Source organism: Coloeus monedula (assembly GCF_965178545.1).
Source record: "Coloeus monedula genome assembly, chromosome: 7".
NCBI lineage: Eukaryota > Metazoa > Chordata > Aves > Passeriformes > Corvidae > Coloeus > Coloeus monedula.
This window is the reverse complement of record NC_138787.1, coordinates 368795-386591: the sequence shown is the minus strand read 5'-3', so window position 1 is coordinate 386591 and position 17797 is coordinate 368795. Positions and strand designations below refer to the sequence as shown.

General features: G+C 56.9%; 1 protein-coding gene across 7 annotated transcripts in view; it reads left to right on the top strand.

Annotated features, from left to right (window-relative positions):
* Window positions 1-13862, top strand: part of PCBP3 (poly(rC) binding protein 3) — a 43636-nt gene extending 29774 nt beyond the window's left edge. For 3 of the 7 annotated variants that reach the window (XM_082284607.1, XM_082284605.1, XM_082284606.1), the window contains exons 12-14: window positions 2099-2151; window positions 4847-5016; window positions 13563-13862. In XM_082284607.1, the coding sequence (XP_082140733.1) occupies window positions 2099-2151; window positions 4847-5016; window positions 13563-13608 (269 nt within the window). In that variant the 3' untranslated portion in view covers window positions 13609-13862. Of the gene's footprint in view, window positions 1-2098; window positions 2152-4846; window positions 5017-6709; window positions 7530-13562 lie in introns of those variants that run through there. The other 4 variants (XM_082284609.1, XM_082284608.1, XM_082284610.1 and 1 more) reach the window with 3 other exon arrangements.
* The last annotated feature ends 3935 nt before the right edge of the window (window positions 13863-17797 follow it).

Genomic DNA, 17797 nt, shown 5'->3' with positions numbered 1-17797 from the left:
TGCCCTTTGCAGTCACCCAAGGCATTAATCCTTCCCTGACACCCTCGTTACAGCCTCAAGGACTGCTTGTGCATATCAGAGAGGGAGGATCCGGAGTGCTGAAATAAACAGTCTCCGGGTCATGGAGAAGGCCATTCCTCAAAGGCTGTGTGATGCAGGGATGGTGCGGTACCATGGCACCAGGTGCCCCAAGGGCTTTCAGCAGCATCCATGTCATCTGAATGTGGGATGGAGGGTGCTGCCTGTGAGTCTGAGGAGCTTAGCTTGTATTCCCTAAGATCCCTGGATGCCTCAGCACTGCTCAGAGCCCTCACTGGTGCTCTGCTCCCTTCAGAAGACATTTTCTGCCATACCCAGGCTGCTGCTGAGCTGGGCCTTGTAACACATGGCCAAGGGACAGGGCCACCCTCACCAGAGGGACGTGTCTGTGATAGGTGCAGTCCACCTTGCCCCAGACTGTGAGGAGGCTCAGTGTACAGGACAGGGCAGGTGCATGTGTGCTGTAAAGCCAACATTGAGCATTGCCTGTGGTGTAGTACCTGTTTTGTGCAGGTTTTGGCATTAGTACGCCTGGCAGGGGTGAAGGACAGCAGAGGGCTGCCTACTGGAGGATCTGCATCCTCATTCGCTGCATTTCCTCTCCTCTCTGGGCTCCCAAGTGAAAAATCTACTGAGGAGACCTCCTGCAGGCAGGTGTCAGAGAGGTGTGTCTGGGAAGCTGCATTCAGGCAAGCACAGGAATCACAGAGTCACAGAATCATGGAATGGTTTCCCTTGGAAGGGCCCTTAAAGCCCTTCTTGTTCCACCCTGTGCCATGGGCAGGGCCACCTTCCACTATCCCAGGTTGCTCTAAATCCCATCTATCCTGGCCCTGAGCATTTCCAGGGATGGGGCAGCCACAGCTTCTCTGGACCAGGGCCTCCCCACCCTCATTTCCTAACATCCTAAGATCATGCATGAGCACATCAGAGATACCCGGAGCTCCTCTCCCTCTGTGCTGAGGCCCTCCATGGAAATACATGAGGAATTGGGTGCTGCTGCTGCCTTGTTTTGCAGGAGCCCTGCACTTCCAGTCTCCTTGTGCTTCTTCATTCCGCACCTCCTTAACCACCCTCTTTCCATGGACACAGATCTGGCAGTCTCTTCTGCTCCTACAAGCCTTCATCAGTGGTTTATATCATAAGGACAAGGGGTTTTTTTTCCAGTTACTGCAAATTCCTGTCAGCCACCAGACAGCTTCTTTCTTGCAGATTTGACATAGGACGTCCCTGCTTCAGCACTGAGGTGATTTAATATGGAAAACCGTGGGAGAGGCAGGCTTTGACCTAGGAGCACTACGGCATGGTGTCCTCTTACCTCTGGAGCTGCACACACAGGGTATCCTGCTGGCTCCAGCCATTCCCACCATGGAGGAGAGAGCTCTCCCTGATGCAGGAGAGGCTGGGAGGATGCACGCCGCTGCCTTCGCTCCTCGCTGTGTAATTTTGGAGGGAAGCAGGATCTGGATCTCCATACTGTTCATCTTGCTTTCCCTTGGGAATAAGAGGGACAGCTGGTCCTGGGTCCAGCTAGGTTGCATGTCTTAGCAGTCTGGCTTAAATTCAGCATGAGAGTCCGTGGGGCTCTAACTTGCAGAGGACTTGTGCCGCCGGATCCCGTGGGGACACCGGTTTTGGGGCACCAAGCTGCTGTCACACCCCAGAAGCTCAGTGCTGCTGCATCCAGAGAGGGCTGGAGGGTGCATGGACAGCATTCCTGCAGGGCTGGTGGGTGTCCCATGCTCTCTGCTGCTGTGTGGGAAGGTGTTTCACCCACCTCTCTTTGGCGATGCTGGAACCTTGCACCCTCTTCTGAAGCCATTCCCAGTGGGAGGATGGAGGGTGGGAAGCGAGGCACCCGTGGGATGCAGGGAAGGTGACACCCAGCTCCAGCAGAGTCAGGTAGCGACCGTCTTCCTCCTCCTTGTCCCGGAGTGTGTGATCCCCTTCCCCTCCCAGCCCGGAGCAGGACGCAGCCTTGGCAGTGTTGCGGGAAAGCAGCGGAGCTCCGTCGTGTCACCTGTGCCAGCTCTAACCTTGTTCCCTTGCGTCTGCCCAGGTTTGGATGCCAGTCCCCCGGCCAGTACTCATGAACTCACCATTCCCAATGATGTAAGTAAATCCAAGTGCTTCCTTGGCATGCCCGTGTGTGTATACACATGTATGTATATATATACATACATATATCTATATATAAGCTGCAGCCACTTGGCTCTGTTAAACATATTTAGAGATGCCCCTTCCCCGTGTTCCTCATCCATGTGCAGCCCATTGGGGATCAACCTGCAGCACAAAGCGCCCGTTGGACTTTACCCCGTTGGTGGCTTCCCTAGGTACAATCCTTAATGCTCCATTTCCCTTTCCAAGTGAACGCAGTGCTCATGAAACATGCCCAGCTGACAGCACTGGGAAAGGGAGAGAGCTCCCATGCCGGCCCTGATTAAACTCTTAACTGCTTAATCAGGCCGTGGTGGGTCTGAGATGATGTTCCAGCTCAAGGGCAGTGGCTGGGCAGGGGGTGGTGGGGAAGAGGAGGTAAGTAAATAACATTTCTGATGCCACAAAGTGTCACACGAGCGTCTGAAAGAGGGTGCGTCTCAGTGCTGCTGGTAGGCAGCTTTGAGGTCTGGTAGATGGAAGCCTTGTGGTAAAGTGGGTGTTGGACTGGAATATTTGCTGGGAGGAGGCTGGAGCCATGCTGGGCAGGGATGCTCAGCGGGGAAGAGGTGGGATGGAGAGCACGACACAGCCAGAACCTGGATCCACGTGCCTCACTTGCTTCTGGACTGGTTCTAATGGATTAAGACCCACTCTGCGCTCAAATCATGATGAGGGCAAGCGGGGGGATGACATCCAGTCTCTGTTCCCATCTCCATCACTGACAAGCACCTTCAGCCCATCCTCATCAGCAGTCTCTGGATGGGGTCTGGCAGCTCTTGCTACCTCTTCCTGCTGTTCACCAGCAGCCGGCAGTGCCAGGGAAGGGCAGCGATCCCAACTGCAGCTGCCGGGCACCTCTGCCGAGACCTCTCTCCACCCGAGAGACGTGGCAGTGCAAGAGCCTCTGAGCACCTGCTGGCTGAAAGCCTTGGAGATGCTTTGCCCTGGGCCACATCGCTACAGGAGGGATCTGCAGAGGAGCCAGTGGGGACTGATTCCAGATCTGCTCCAACTGTTCATCCAGCAAGGATCCCTCTCCAGGAGGCTGCAGGGAGCTCCTGAGGTTCCAACAGCCACGTCTGCTGAGCATGGAGGACCGTAGCAATGAAGGCATCTTCAGAAATAGAAAGAGACCCCTTGCAAAAGGACTCACGTGGGAGGAAAGGATGCCAGGAGACCTCTGAGAACTGAGGAGCACTCAGAGCATTCACTCGCCAGAGACCCAGCTCTCACCAGACCTGGGAGGCTTTAGAGGTCATCACCTGCATCTTGAAAAACTCCTCCTTAGCTCTCCCCACTGTTGTTTCAAAGGCTTTTAAACACCCACTGCCACCTTCTCGGGAAGCAGAGGACAGGTTTGGGTTCCTTTTAGAGTCACCAGGCATGTTTTAGTGGTGTAGCTTGCAGGTGTGCTGCAGCTGAAGGAAATCTGATGATACCCATCTTGCTGCTCCTCTGACTGTCAGGAGAAACTTGAACTCTGTTCAGCTTGGGTGTAGCTGAGCATCTGCCTAAACAGTTTGGTTCCTCAGGTCTCCCCAGCAGATTTTCATTTGCTGAAGCATCTCGGAGTTGTTTCTGTGCTGTGAAGACCAGGATGGGCTGAACATCCCCCTACAGAACCTGAGACAATGGATACCCTTCCAGTGTATATTCAGGGCCATGTGGGATAAACCACTGTGGCAGCCCCATGGTCTGACTAAAGGATCAGGGAATATTTGGAGGAGTAATCGTCTCCACTTATACCATGGCAGAAATCCAGCAGCTGCCAAGATGAACATCCCATGTGTAAAATGCCCTTGGAAAAGAGCTCAGATGGCCAAGAAGGGCGTGCAGAGCACCTCATGCCTGTGTTGGTCAAGCTGGATATCCCTGTATGTGTTACCAAGCTTTGGAGATGCTTTGAGGGAGATGCACAAATGAGCAAAGACCATTGAGGAAGTTCAAGCCACTGAGGACTATCGAGGAAATTCAAGGGATGAACAGCTGAGGAAATTCAAGCCTCCAGCTGGCTCTGATTTTTTCACAAGAGTGTGAAAGACGTGCTTTTAGGTAGGGTGCACCTTTCCTGCGGGTGCCACAGCCGCGTGGGGCTCTCCTGTGCCCGCGGGCAGGCCTCTGGATTGCACCAAAGAGCTAGAGGGGGTAGCAGAGGCACTGAGGGTGTCCCAGTGGGATAGAAGAAATATGGGATGGGGTCACTGCAGCAGCTGATGAGGGGGCTCCTGGGGCTGGCCTGTCCCCAGGGTAGGCAGTGGGCTTGTTTCCTTCTAGTAACGTGTCCAAACCACCTTTGGGTTTGCTGTGACTGCCAAGGGGATGAGTACTTGCAAAGCACTGACCATTTATTAAATCATGAAAATTATTATTACTGAAACGAGCTCTCCTTGAAGCCCTCTGAGATGCTGGGCACCCTGTGCAGATAATGGAGATTCTTCTCCCCCCCAAGGAGCAGAGCAGAGCAGAGCAGGTCTCTGGATGTGTCCTTGGAGGACGGTGCTCACGCACAGGTGGGATTCACCCCGGGCTGTCCCTCTCCTATTTTCATGAGCATTAAGGTCACTCTTGTCCCAGGTGTGCTCGTGTCCCGCCGGTGACTGCCAGAGCTGCCGCTTCTCAGACGTTCCCTCCGTGCTTTCTTTCCTAGCTAATAGGCTGCATAATCGGACGCCAAGGGACCAAAATCAATGAAATTCGGCAGATGTCGGGAGCGCAGATCAAAATCGCCAACGCCACGGAAGGGTCATCGGAGCGCCAAATTACCATCACAGGAACCCCTGCAAACATCAGCCTTGCGCAGTACCTCATCAACGCCAGGTGAGACCCCCCCGCCGACCTCCGCCACGGCCCATCGCGTCCCGCCGGCGCGCTGGGAGCAGCCCGCGCTCCCGGGGGCCAGCAGGGGCTTCCCGAGGCCGGCTGGGATGGACGGTGTCTTGCTGAGACCTCTGAGCGGGGACCAGACGTCGCCAGCAGGACATGTCCCCCCAGCTGGCGCTTTGGCTGGGGAGCGGGAGCCGCCGCGCTGCTGGCGGAGAGGCCGCGGGTCGCGCCGGGCCCTGCCCTCCCGCCACCCTCGCTCAAGGATTTTGCTCGCGGGTGGGCAGAGTGGCCGCCGTCTTTGCCTGTGGACGAGGCAGGGGACGGGGACAGGAACGGAGCTGAGCCGGTGGCAGGGAGGCATCACTTGGGACCTGCTTGCTGGGATCCCAGCATCGCTCACTGCCTCTTCCACGCGCTTCCAGGCCTCCCAAAGGCTTTCCTCCATTCAGTGAAAACAATCGGTCCAATAAACGCAAGACATGGGAACGGCCTGACTGCTTCCTTATCATCATGAAAAGCTTGGCACTGCAGGACCTCGCGGGGGCCAAGGGTTCCCAGCGCTGCCGCCGGCTGGGGGGAGACGCAGCCCGTGCCGTGGGGGCCGGGGGCCGGCAGCGGCCTGCGAGGGCAGCGGGCAGGGGAGGCTGGAGCGCTGAGCTGGGGACCCCCCGCTCCGTGCAGGCAGCGAGCCGTGCCTGTTTGCCTGTGTCTGTGGACTCGTGGACAGCGAGTTTAAGGGGATACAGGACCTTTCTGGTAGCTTTGCACCTGCCTGGCAGAGCCACGCGAACCGGCCCATCCGCCCGGGCAGGACTGGTGCCCCGGACGCGCGCAGGACGGAGGCCGCTGGCAGGGCCCCGAGGACGGGGGGCTGCTGGCGGCGGCTCTGACGCTTGTTGGGGTGTGGGCTGGCAGCACCGGTGAGGTCTGTATGTGCTTTCTCCTCCCCGCACCCAACCCACCTGAGCCCCGACCCGCAGTAGACCCCCGCCATCCCATCCCGCCCCGCTCCCCCGCTGCCCATGCCCGTGGCACCTCTCCCCCCGCTCGGGTGAGGGACGGGGCCAGCCCCCCGCCCGCGGGCATGGCTGAGCCGCTTCCCCGCAGATCCTCGCCAATCCTCCCCCCCCCCCCCCCCCCCCCCACTTCCTGAGACAGGAGAGAGAAAGAAAAGAAAAAGAAGCGGCTCTTCGTTGCTGGGAAGGGCTGGCTGAGCTGCCCCTGTGCGGAGGTGACCTGCTGGGGCGGCAGGATGGGGCTCAGCCTCTCCCACAGTTTCGAAACCAGAGCAAAACGAAGCAGCCAGGGGAGCTGGCACAGCTGCCTGTCCCCCGTGGGAGGGATGCTGCTGGAAGAGAAGCCGTGCTCTGGGATGACTCCTGCCAGCACCTCTGGTGGGTGACACCCCTGCCTCGACACGGTGACAGTAAAGGGCACCCAGCACCTGGCCGCAGCGAGGAGAGGGGAAGGCAGCCAGCCACTACGCTGGCTCTGTGCTCCAGCAGCCCCCCGTGCCCTCCACGGGGGACCCCCAGGCCACCCAGTGATGCTCTGCCCACCCGACTATGCGGGGCGTGGGCAAGAGGAGCGCTGCCCCGCAGGGTCTTCGTTTTCTTTTCTGCTCCGGTGATTAAGCGCTTGTTTTTTGTCTCCCCCCCACCCCTCTCTCTGCCCCTGTCTATTCTAGGCTGACGTCTGAGGTCACTGGAATGGGCGCACTCTAATTTCCACCCACCATCCTCCACTCCGCACCACCCGACCCTCTCCAGCCACCGGCACTCCACCCAGCCTGTACTGCCTGTACATTTACCGTCTTCCCTTTGCCTCCACAGATACTCTTTTCTTTACTAACGAATATATATATATATATATAAAAACACACACGCGCATATGCACACACGGGAACGATTCTTTATGAGCTCTTTACTCTGTGCTCCCGAGGCTGCTCCCAAACTCTTTGGTTATGGTCCTTGTTTTCAGCGTTACGGTGTAAATTCTTCATCTGCTTTTTGGGGACGAGGGAGGGGGGAGGGGGGGTGTTGGTTTTTTTCTCTCACTGGCGAGTCTCCAGGAGCTGACGGGGTCTCTAGTGTCAGTCTAGCGTAGCTACCTACACGTTTGAGTTGACATTGGCGGTACTTTCTGTAGCCCATGGACATATGTGATGCCACCCAGAGCTGTGCTTGCTTCAGATGACTTAATTTCTCTCACCCTCCTTCCTCTGGTGCTCCCTCTTGCTTGTCCTGGCTCACCTTTGCCACCTCACGCCCCTGCCCTTGGGGTAAGGGCGTAGTTTTCACCCCGTGTTATTTGGGAAGCGGAAACCAAGCGCAGGCTTCTCTCTTGGAACATGGCATGGTCCAGACAAGCCCTTTTTCCTGCTAAACTAAGGGAATCTCACACACACACACACATACACACAAATGCTCATTTTTTTTAACTAACGAGCACCTGGAAGTGGGAAGAACTCAGCTGTATGGGATTCACACCCCCAGGGGCCTTTGAAAGCACTCTTTTGGCAATCCCCCATGAGCAAAACCTTTGGACGATAGCTCAGGAAGCTCTGTGAGCCGGCTGTGTTTGTCGTTGTTTGTGTTCAATAAATGTCTGTGCAGCTCTGGTACCGATGGGCTCCGACTGTTCTTCTCCTGGGTAGCCCTGACAATTCCAGACCCATCCTTCCCTCTGCATCCTTCCACACCTTTTTAGCTGCTTGGAGGGAAGGTGGGGGTTGTACGCAAGAGTTCTTCATTACTATTTCTTTTTTATTTTTATTTGTATTTTTATTTTTACTACTACCATTACTATTATTATTTTTCATCACCATCATCATAATTTTTTTTAATTTCTTTTTTTTTAGAGAAGGTCCCCACGAGCGATGCACTTCGTGAGTGATTCCATCCTTTCTGTTTGGTTGTTTTTTTGGTTGGTTTTTTTTTTTCCCGAAGAGAGAGTATTTGGCTTGCAGAATCCTTTGGTTTTCCCTTAGATTAATTTATAAGTTACGGTGTGACAACCACCATCTCTCACTGCCCCCTTGTCTGGACGGATCTGCCATGTCTGTGCCCCACACCCTTCCCCGAGACCCTCTCTGCTCAGCCCTGCCTTTTCCTTCCAGGCTTTTCTTCTCTCTCCTACCTCTCCAACAGGGAAACGTACGTTTTCCGACTGTTAATTCCTGACTGTCCCTTGTCCCAGATGGCAAATGAGGGGACCATGATACACCATGTCCCCAGACAGCTGAAGCAGCCACACAGTACATTTTTGCTCTGTCCCACAGGGGAAATACACTGTTTTTCCAGGTGAGCCCCAAGACTTCATGGCCTTTCCCTCTCTTCCACCCTCGGTACTGGCAGGCACCGCTGGCAGCTTCCCACCCTCTCCTGCCGGGATGCTGGGCTACTTCTCCTTGTGTCACCAGCCCTGCTGGCTCAGCACTCACAGGGGCTGGCTGTGTCAGGGATCCCAGGTGATGCCACTGCATCCATGGAGCCAAGGATGATGGGCAGGGGGTTATGGGCTCCAGCTGGGATGGGAGCACAGCCCAGGAGCCTGGAAAGGTGAAGGTGGTGCTGCTGAGTGTCAGGGTTTGCTCTGCCCAGGTGTCCCAAAACCTATGCATGCTCAGCTCTCTGGAGCATTCCAAGCCTCTGTGGTTAAAGGTGCTCCCAGATCCTCCATAAGGTGCTTTGCTGCCTGTCTCCAACCTCTTGCCCTGCTCTCCCTGGCACTTTGGGTTCAGCTGTGCCTTTTGGGTGGCCCAGCAGCCCCACAGGCTCCAGAGCATCCCCTGATTCCCCATCCAGAGGAGCACAGGTGCTGTGGGGAGTGCTGAGGGGCTCAGGTGCGGCCAGTAGCCTCTGCTGGCACCTCCCCATGTATCTGTGCTGATGCTGAGGATGGAGGGAGGTGGGCACCAAACGGTGCCCCCTCCAAGTCACCGGCTGGCCAGCAAAGCATGGAACCACCTGCCAGGGTGGCGAGTCAGCTGTGGGCAAGGGGCACCCCTCGTCTTCTCCTGTTCCTCACTCTGCTTTAGACCAAGAGTTTTTCCTGTTGGAAGAATGAAATATCCGAGTGTGAGACCCAGCAAAAATAACCACCCCGCTGGCCTGGGGGCTGAGCCACAGCAAAAGCTCCACATCCCACTGCCAGCACCCTCCATGGCAGCCTGGGGTGCTGCCCCCTCAGAGAGGGATGGTGCCTGGAGGGAGCCAGCCCATCCTGCCCTTCTCAGCTCCTCCACGGGGCTGTCGGACAAGCTGGAGCACAAGGAGACCTTCTTCATGAGGTGCTGGAGGCACAGCAGCAGCAGCATCACATTGACCAAGACTGAGAAATCCATCCCAGGCCGACAAGGCTGTGGGGTTCGGACACCTGGGGAAGGCCGGGGAGCGTGACGGCGTCCGGGACACAGAAATGGCTTTGCACGGTGCCTGCAGATCACGGCTGCCCTGAATTCCTCTGCTCTCTGCGTGTGCTCCCTGTGCTGTTCCCCACCTCCACTGAGACAGCGCTGCCCAAAATAGCAAATGCCAGATTGGGTCTGCCAGATGCAGCCAAGCTCAGAGGCTGCTGGAGAGGGGGAGCAGACTGCAGCAATACCTCTGCACCCATCCCCACGCCAGCAAGCCCACGGGTAACACCCCCCCTCTGGCTACCATCCCCATCCCAGCCCGCTCCCAGGCATCCGTCACCCAGCCAGGCTGTGGAAAAGGCACCCCAGGAATCGGTGGTGAGGGAGAAGAGGCTGGATATGAGCGTTGCTCTGGCATCAGGCGGGTGTCCGAGACGTCGTGTCAAGGCTTGTGCTGCCACAAGGGTCCGTGCTCACGGGAGTGCTCCAGGGAATGCTGGATGTGGCCACAGGGGGACAAGGGACTGTCCAAGCAGTAGCAGTCACCTGGGTCACCTCACAGGAGCTCTGCACAGTCACAGAATCACAGAATATCCTCAGCTGGAAGGGATCCACCAGGATCATCGAGTCCAGCTCCTGATCCTGCACAGGACAACCCAAAGCATCCCTCCTTCTGGCATTCCCTTTGACTTTGCAACTTTTCTTTGGGGTCACATTGCCAAGGTTATTTTGCAAATTTAAAAAAAAAGAAAAGGATGAAACTGCAGTGTTATTTGGGAATCAGCTTATCCATCATCTGGGCTTGAGCGAGGTTTGGAGACAGAGGTGTTGAAACCATTGCAGCATCCCCTGGGAGCATGTTGATGACAACAAGGGTAACAACAAAATCGCAAGGAATGTTTCAAACTCAGCTTTGATTTCTTTGGGATGACTCAAAAGGAGATTTGCTGTTTTCTTTGGAAGGAGCTTCAGTGTTTTGCTTTGATTTGTGATAGGTCTTGGGTTTCCATTTTGGGTGAACTTAAAATACTCTGATGATGCATCCACAGCCACGCCACTGGGAAAAATCTCTAATATTGGGGTGAATATTCAATACTAGGTGAACGTCCCAGTTAATCAACAGAATAGCTTTAATACATTGCTTTTCTCTCCCAAAACAATGCATGTTATCCAGTCAGAATGATTCAACATTTCTGGAATGAGTTATTTAGGGGAAAATTTTGACTTTGACTGGAAAGTATTGGTCCAATGCCTCCCCCTGCCCCTGGAGTGTGGGGGGTCTCCATCAGAGAGGAGCCAGTTGAGGTCTGTGCTCAGTCCCTTGGCCTCAGCTGGAGGTCCCCACTCCCCCTGCATATCCTTGTCGTGCTCCCAAAATTGTTTGGAGTATTGTTCTGTATTTTTTTCCCCTAGACTCTATTTGCAAATCTAGTACAAAATAAGACTGAAAAAAATAGACCATTTCCCCTAAGGGAAAGTGACTTTCACCGGGGAGGCTCTTTAGATTTCATACTCTCTTTGAGCTGTTGTTCCGGGGTTTGTTATGTATCCACGCTAGTCACTTTTAATTATGCTAATTCCCAGCTTATCCTCCATTAGCAAGGGTAATTTCCTGCCTCCGGTGCCGGCCGAGGTAGAGTTTCTGGGGGATCTCGGCGTGGTGTGGCAGGGATGAATGCTTAATCCCCTCTTCTCCTTGGCCACAGGGATGGACGGCATCTCCCCAGCCCTGCAGCCCCCAGCCCCGGGGGATACCCGCTCGCCAGCCCTGGGCGCTTCCGGCTGGTCACTAGATGTCCCCATTGCCCAACTTTTCATGGATCCTGCTCCAGCCGGGACGCGGGCAGCCCTGGGATGTTCCAGCCGCTGCTCCAGCTGCGTGCAGAGGACATCCCGCGCTGCTGGAAAGGGACTGGGCTTTTGTGTGCGTGTCTCTGACACTGGTGGCGGGCGGTGACATCCAGCGAGTGGGTGACATCCAGCACCGCGTCCCTCTGCAGGAAGGGTCCCGTCAGTGCTGGGACCTGCGTGGAGCCAGCCCAGCCCACACGGGCAAGGATGTGTGGCGAGCATCTCCTTGGCCATGGGTGACACAAGCCACCCCCTTATGCTGGCCCAAGCCCAATCGGGCTGACAAAAGGACAAGGTTTTGCTGGAGAGGTCCCAGGGGTCTCCATCCCTGTGGTCCCCAGGGAGGCATTCCCAAGCTGGCTGCTCTGTGCCTTGGCTGGCAGCAGGAGCCTCTGCAGCTGGCGGAATGACTGCAGAAAGGTCACGGCCTCCGTGCAATGCCCCCGCTCCCATGCTGGATGTTACAGGGAGCCGGGGCTCTGCCGAGAGGGATATTTTTGCTCTCCCTTCAAAAAGAATGCAGCTGCGGATCCTGATCCTGATCCGCTGTGCAGTGCAGCGAGCCCCAGGCCCCCGGCCAAAGGGGAACGTGGCAGTGACTTTTAGGAAGTACTGAATGTACCAGATGTGCAACTCTCTCCCCTCCAGATGTGCGGCCCTCCTCCCACTCTGCCCCAGCGCCCTTGTCCTGCAAAGAGGAAGATGAGACTCCGGATCGCTCCGAAAGCATCCCACAGACCAAATCCAGCCAAGTGCAAAGCCAGGCTGGCTCTGGATTCCCACATTCATGTTCAACCGCAGTGATGTCTCTTCCCAGAAATGATGATCAAGTCCGCCCTGCACATGGGGAACAAAACCAGCCAGGAGATGGGGACGAGGATGGAGCAGCGGGAGGAGGTTTCGGGTCTGAGCCCCACGCTGAACCGCAGCCTCTAGCTGATTGAAAACACACGTGCTGTTCCCAGAAGGAACTGCTTTGATCCCAAAAGGATAGGCCGGGATGTGCACGAGGACTGGAATATTTGAAGCACACATGGAACGCTGTGTCCTGGTTCCCTGCAGGCAGTGTCACTATTTGTCCCTCTCTGAGAACGTTTGTGTCTGGATCAAACAGGGGATGAGCAGCGCTTGGCTCTGGAGTGTCTCTGGGTTTGGTTGTGTCTGATGGGACGGCGTGGCACAGGATGCCTCGTGGGAGCGTGGGCACGGCCAGGGTGTGAGATGCTCTGTGGAATGCGAGCACGGTGGTGATGGGCCAGCAGCCAGCATGGCCAGGCACACAGAGCACAGAGGGATGGGGCAGCATCACTCCGGAACTCAGGACTGCGTGCACAGCTTGGGATCAAACCACCACAGATATCCAACAGGATTTCCCAAGTGCAAAGGGCAGCAGGCCATGATGTGCTCACCCAAAAGCAGTCAATTAGTGGTGTGGGGGTTTTTTTGGTGGGAGGACGTTGCAGTGATGTAACCTGAGGCTGCTGCTGCAGCTGCTGCTGTGGTTTTCCCAAGGGATGATGCTGTGTGCTACCAAGCACGCAGCCGTGCTCCCGAATCTCTTACAGGAGCACTGCAGAGGCACTGTCAGTAAAAAGCCAGTGAAAAAGCAAACCCAACACACCAGAGAAACCGCCATCTCTGTGCTTAAAACAAATTTTCAGTTGCAGACTAAAATTTATTCTTGCCGCAAGTAGATCTCCACTCTGCATATTTCAGGCTGAAACGCGGTGATTTCCAGAGGCACAGGGTGGTGCAGTGCAGCACCGGGCAGCGGTTGTGTGGGGATGTGTGTCCTTCCCCAGTGCTCCTCTCTCAGCTGCCCATCACCCCCAGCACAGCAGTGCCCTTGCCCATCACCCCCAAATCTTGCTGATGGGGTCCAGCAGAACCAGCTCTCTGCAGTCACCATCCCCGCAACCATGGGTTTGTAGGGCAGAGAAAGGGCAGATCCTCAGCCCAGCAACAGCCTCAGTGTGCTCAGATGGCTTCTCTGGAGCTGCCAAAAAGCTGCTCTCAGCCCTCGGTGAGAGCCCATGAGGCAAACACAGCACACCGGGCAACCACCCAGGCTCACCTGGCAGCCCAGCTCATGCTGGATGTGTTTTGGTGTGAGCTCCCATGGAAAAAAAGGGAGATTTGTTGTGGTGTAGCAGAGTTGCATGGGGGCATGGCTCCTCCAGCTTGGCTTTTGGGGTGTGGGTGATTTCAGTATCGCGCTGGAGATTGCTCGGGATGTTGTGGCAGCCTCACGTTCGCATAGCCCAAGAGGCCAGGAGGCACCAGTGCTGGAGCCTTGGCTGGGCCCTGACCATCTCCCTTGCTTGCCCCCCAGCTCTGCAGACCCTGACCCCCATGGGAGGAACACCTTCACCGCCTGACCAGACGCTGCAGCCAACGTGGTGCCAGTGGCTGATGCTTGAGCCCCCTCCGAAGATGCTGCCGGCTTCCCACAAGCTTCTCCCGCTCCTTCATGGCGCCCTTGGGGCCAACTGCCCGAATCCCCCTGCCCATGGCTGCCCAGACCCCGCTCCTCAGCCGGGGCACAGGGCAGCAGCGGGCTCAGGGGGCTGGGGAAGCAGCTCTCAGGAGGACAGCAGCTTGCAGCCAGCGTGCGGCGGTACCCACTACGAGCCAGCGCTTCCCACCGCCCCTCTCTGCGCTTCCTCATCGCCCCTCACGCCCCTGCCGCTTTGCGATGTGTTTTGTGGCTTATCTGTGTCATTGCAATAAAGCTTTTGTTGCTTGACGTGCCCTCCGTGGTGAGCGGGATGAGGCTGGGGAGCCGTGGTTTGGGCAGTGGGGCATCCACAGGGAGAGGGGCGGGGTGCTGGGGGTGCCCCAGTCACACAAAAGCCTCGGTGCCCCCAGAATGGTTAATGGGGAAACTCAGCCCATGAAGCAATCCATGGCTTGGAAAACGGGCCTCAAAGCCCTGGCTCCACTCAGCGTCAGGAAATGATCCCACATGGGAGCGGGGCTGCCAGGAGGGAGGGGGAACGGGACAGGGGGAGCACTGCAAAGAGAATCCAGAGTGTTCCCGAAAGGCGGCAACGACCGGGATTCATTATCCGTTGGGAGACGTGTTTATAGCAAGTCTGAGTCACTGCCGGGCCCAGGGAGCAGCCCGGCAATCCAGGGGCTGCCAGCCATCCGGATGGGATACAGGCTCCCCATCCAGCCCCACGCAATGGCAGCTCTCAGCAGCCCATCACGTGCCAGCCCTGCTGGACCTTGGAGCAGCCCTGGTGCTATTTTTGGACACACTGGGGCATGGTTTTTCTCTGGGATGCTTCCTTTCTGCTTGAGAAGAGAAGCCAGAGCACTGCCCCAGCTCTGCACGTTGCCCTCACGCAGTGAGGGTCTCCATCTCCAGCCCATCCAGCCCTGGGCTTGACACACATCCAGGAGAGGCCAGCACTGCCTGCCCAGACCTCTGCCCTATGTGGAAACAAAGGCAAAAATGCTGTATTGACCTTTTTCTCCATTTGGAATTATATTTGCCAAGTGCACATCACCCCTGCTCCCGTTTGGCCCTGCGAAGGCAGGCAGGCAGGGCAGTTCACCCTTCTCTTCACCCTTGCTCAACCTGCTCCCCAGGGAGCAGCAGCCCCAAATCTCTATGGAACCTGGAAGTCGTCCTCCCCTTGTTTGTGCCACCCCTGTCATGCCCTTGGCTGCGGTGCCCAGCCCTGCTCCCTGACAAGCCACAAAGCCAACCACAGCATACAGCTCCAGGCCTGGCACCCACTTTTGACTAAAACCCAGGTTTTCTGGGTTTCTCCTGCCCAGGAATTGGCTGAACACTTTCACTTGGAGAAAAGCCCCTGTTGCTGTTCCCATCCCGCTCCCAGAGCAGCAGTGCCATGGGGACCCTCCCAAAGTGAGGCATCACTGACTGAGAGCAATGCTCTGGGAAACACAGCTCAGGGCTCCTTTCCCATCTCCTCGCAAGCCCGGGGCCGTCCATGAAGCACCTTCCATGGCCTTTGCTGAGCTGGGAGACTTTCCCAGAGCCAGCCCCGGGTGGGAGCAGCCCCAGGGAAGGAGTCAGGGGGGCTGCGTGTGCAAACACCCCCAAAGGTTGTTGTGTCCACCCACCCCAGCACAGGGCTTGAATCCCTGCCCAGGCTGGAGAGGTGTGATGCAGAGGGATGTGAACCACCTGCTTAACCTCTGCAGGACTCATCAGCTGCAAGAGGAAGCTCCTGTGCCCCACTGAAGGCATTTAAGGCTGCAGAGGCCCCCCACCCCAGTCCACTGCATCCAGCTCTTTGTGTTGGCTGCAGCTCCATGGCTTCCTGCTGAGAGGGTGAGTGCGTGGAGATTGAAACAGCCTGTTTACCTTTGGCTGTGCCTCTACAACAAAACAAAGCAGTGGGGGGGAGATGCTTATCTTTACACCCTGCTGGGACTCCCCTGGCTGGAGCTGGGATCTGCTGCATGGAGCAGGGGGAGTAGGCTTCAGGAGAGCAATTATAGAACCATAGGCTGCTTTTGGTTGGAAGGGACCTTAACGCCCATCTCATTCCACCCCCTGCCATGGGCAGGGACACCTTCCACTAGCCCAGGGTGCTCCCAGCCCTGTCCAAGCTGCCCTTGCACACTGCCAGGGATCCAGGGGCAGCCACAGCTGCTCTGGGCCAGGGTCTCCCCACCTTCACAGGTAAGAATTCCTTCCATAAATCCAACCAAAGCCTACTTTCAGTTTAAAGTCATTCCCCCTTCTCCATGGCTGGATGGTTTGTGTTTGCTCCTCATTATGAAAGATCCAAGGAGGATGCTCGGCACTGCTTGGAGTGGGCTAGGAAGGCATTCCTGCCAGGAAGAGTGGCTGATTTGTTTTATCCTTCTAGGAAAAGGCAGCAGCTGGGTCTGGCTCTGGTGGGGAGGGAGCTGGGCTGCATGCCTTGCTGCATCCCAGGACTGCTCTGGAAGGGCACAGCCACACCCGGAGCCTGGACGGCTGCTGGGGTGGTAAAAGTAACGAGTATAAACATGTGTGCCTAATAAAAACGGAGCAGAAACAGCCTGGGAAGGGGCTACCGGGAGCCCCTGGGAGTCTGCTAGACACGTGCAAGCCCCTGGGTTGGGGTGGATCATCCGCGTGGAAAACTATGGGAAGGCATCGGGCTGGCTCTGTGCCAGGAAGCCAGCTGAGAGGTGCAGAGGGCAGCCGGCAAGGAAGATGCTTCTTGTCCTTCCCAAGGCTTTGGGGTTTGATGCAGAGATGCAGAGAGGGGGGCTGCAATCCATGGCAGAGGAAAAGCAGGGTTTCAACCCGCGAAGCTCATCCCTTCGCAGCGGGGTGATGCGTGCGGGGCTGGGTGGCAGCGCTGGAGGCAGGGCCGTGCCTGGCGGCTGCCCGCCTGTTCCTCGAGCGCCCGGGGCTGCCTTCCCCAGGGAACGCGGGCCCAGCCTGGCAGGCACGCTCCGCTCCCTGGGACTCGCCAAGCCGCGCCTTTTATCACAGAGGCATGGAAAATACTCCCTGCTCAGCTGCCGGGCGGGTTAGTGCGTGCTTTTCCACGCGTTTTTCCTGGATGTGCCCCATGAGAGGGGGGGTCCCCTGTCCCTCCAGTGATGGCCCAGGGCTGGAGGTGGTGTGTCCCTGGGTGCTGCCTTTTCTCCAGGAGCAGGAAGACAGTGTAGGTGCTGCTGATGTTCCTCAGTTGGGCCAGCTTTGTTCCCAAACCACAGTGCTCCCAACTCCCCAGACCCCACTCTTTGGGCTGTTTCTATGTTCTGAGTGTAAAATGGAGGCGGGGTGGAAGCCCTGGCAGTGAATTTTGCTGCCTGCCTTCAAGTCTCTGCTCTTGAACAGAGAAAGAGAGTGGGGCTCTTTCACCAGGAGAGTGTGGGGAGGCCCTTCCTGGTATCCCAAATACGTGACGTCCTGGCATCCCGTGGCTCCCCTGCGAGTCAAGGATCCCTGCAAGCGCTGGGGTGGCCCAGGAAAAGGATCCTGAAAGCGTTATATCCTCTCCTCCAGCTCCCACGCCGCATCCGCAACCTCCCCTCTCATTCGACCCTCTCATCTTTCCTAAGAAGCTGAGCCAAGCTTTCCCACAGACCCAGACAGCTATTAGGGAAATATTATTACCAGATGGTTTGGTTTTTTCCATAAGAGCAGAGGCCAGTGTGAGGTAATGGGGAAAACATTAACCCAGCACGCACCATCCTGGGTGTGGGGATGTGGATTTGCTGCTGGAGCTGTGCTGTGTCCTGGCCGTGCCAGCATGGAAGGGGTCTGCAGGGTGGGGTGGAGGGGGACGCTCACACCCTGTGTGTGCTGGATGGATGGGAGCTGGGAATCCCTGTTGGAATGGCGGTGACCCCCTGAGGTGGCTTGGGAAGGGAAGAGTGTATCCCCAAACGGTGCTGGAGGGGAGGGAAAGCTCCCCCCGGCCAGCTCGGACGCAGCTGGCAAGCAGCAGAGCAGGGAAGTTCGTGCCGGGTCAGCGGTTCGGAGAAGCACCAGGTCCCAGCTGGGCTGCGTCTTCCGGGGTGGCTTCGGGCCCTTGGCAAGGAAAGGTGCCAAGAGGCTGCTTCATCAGAAAACCGAGGGGT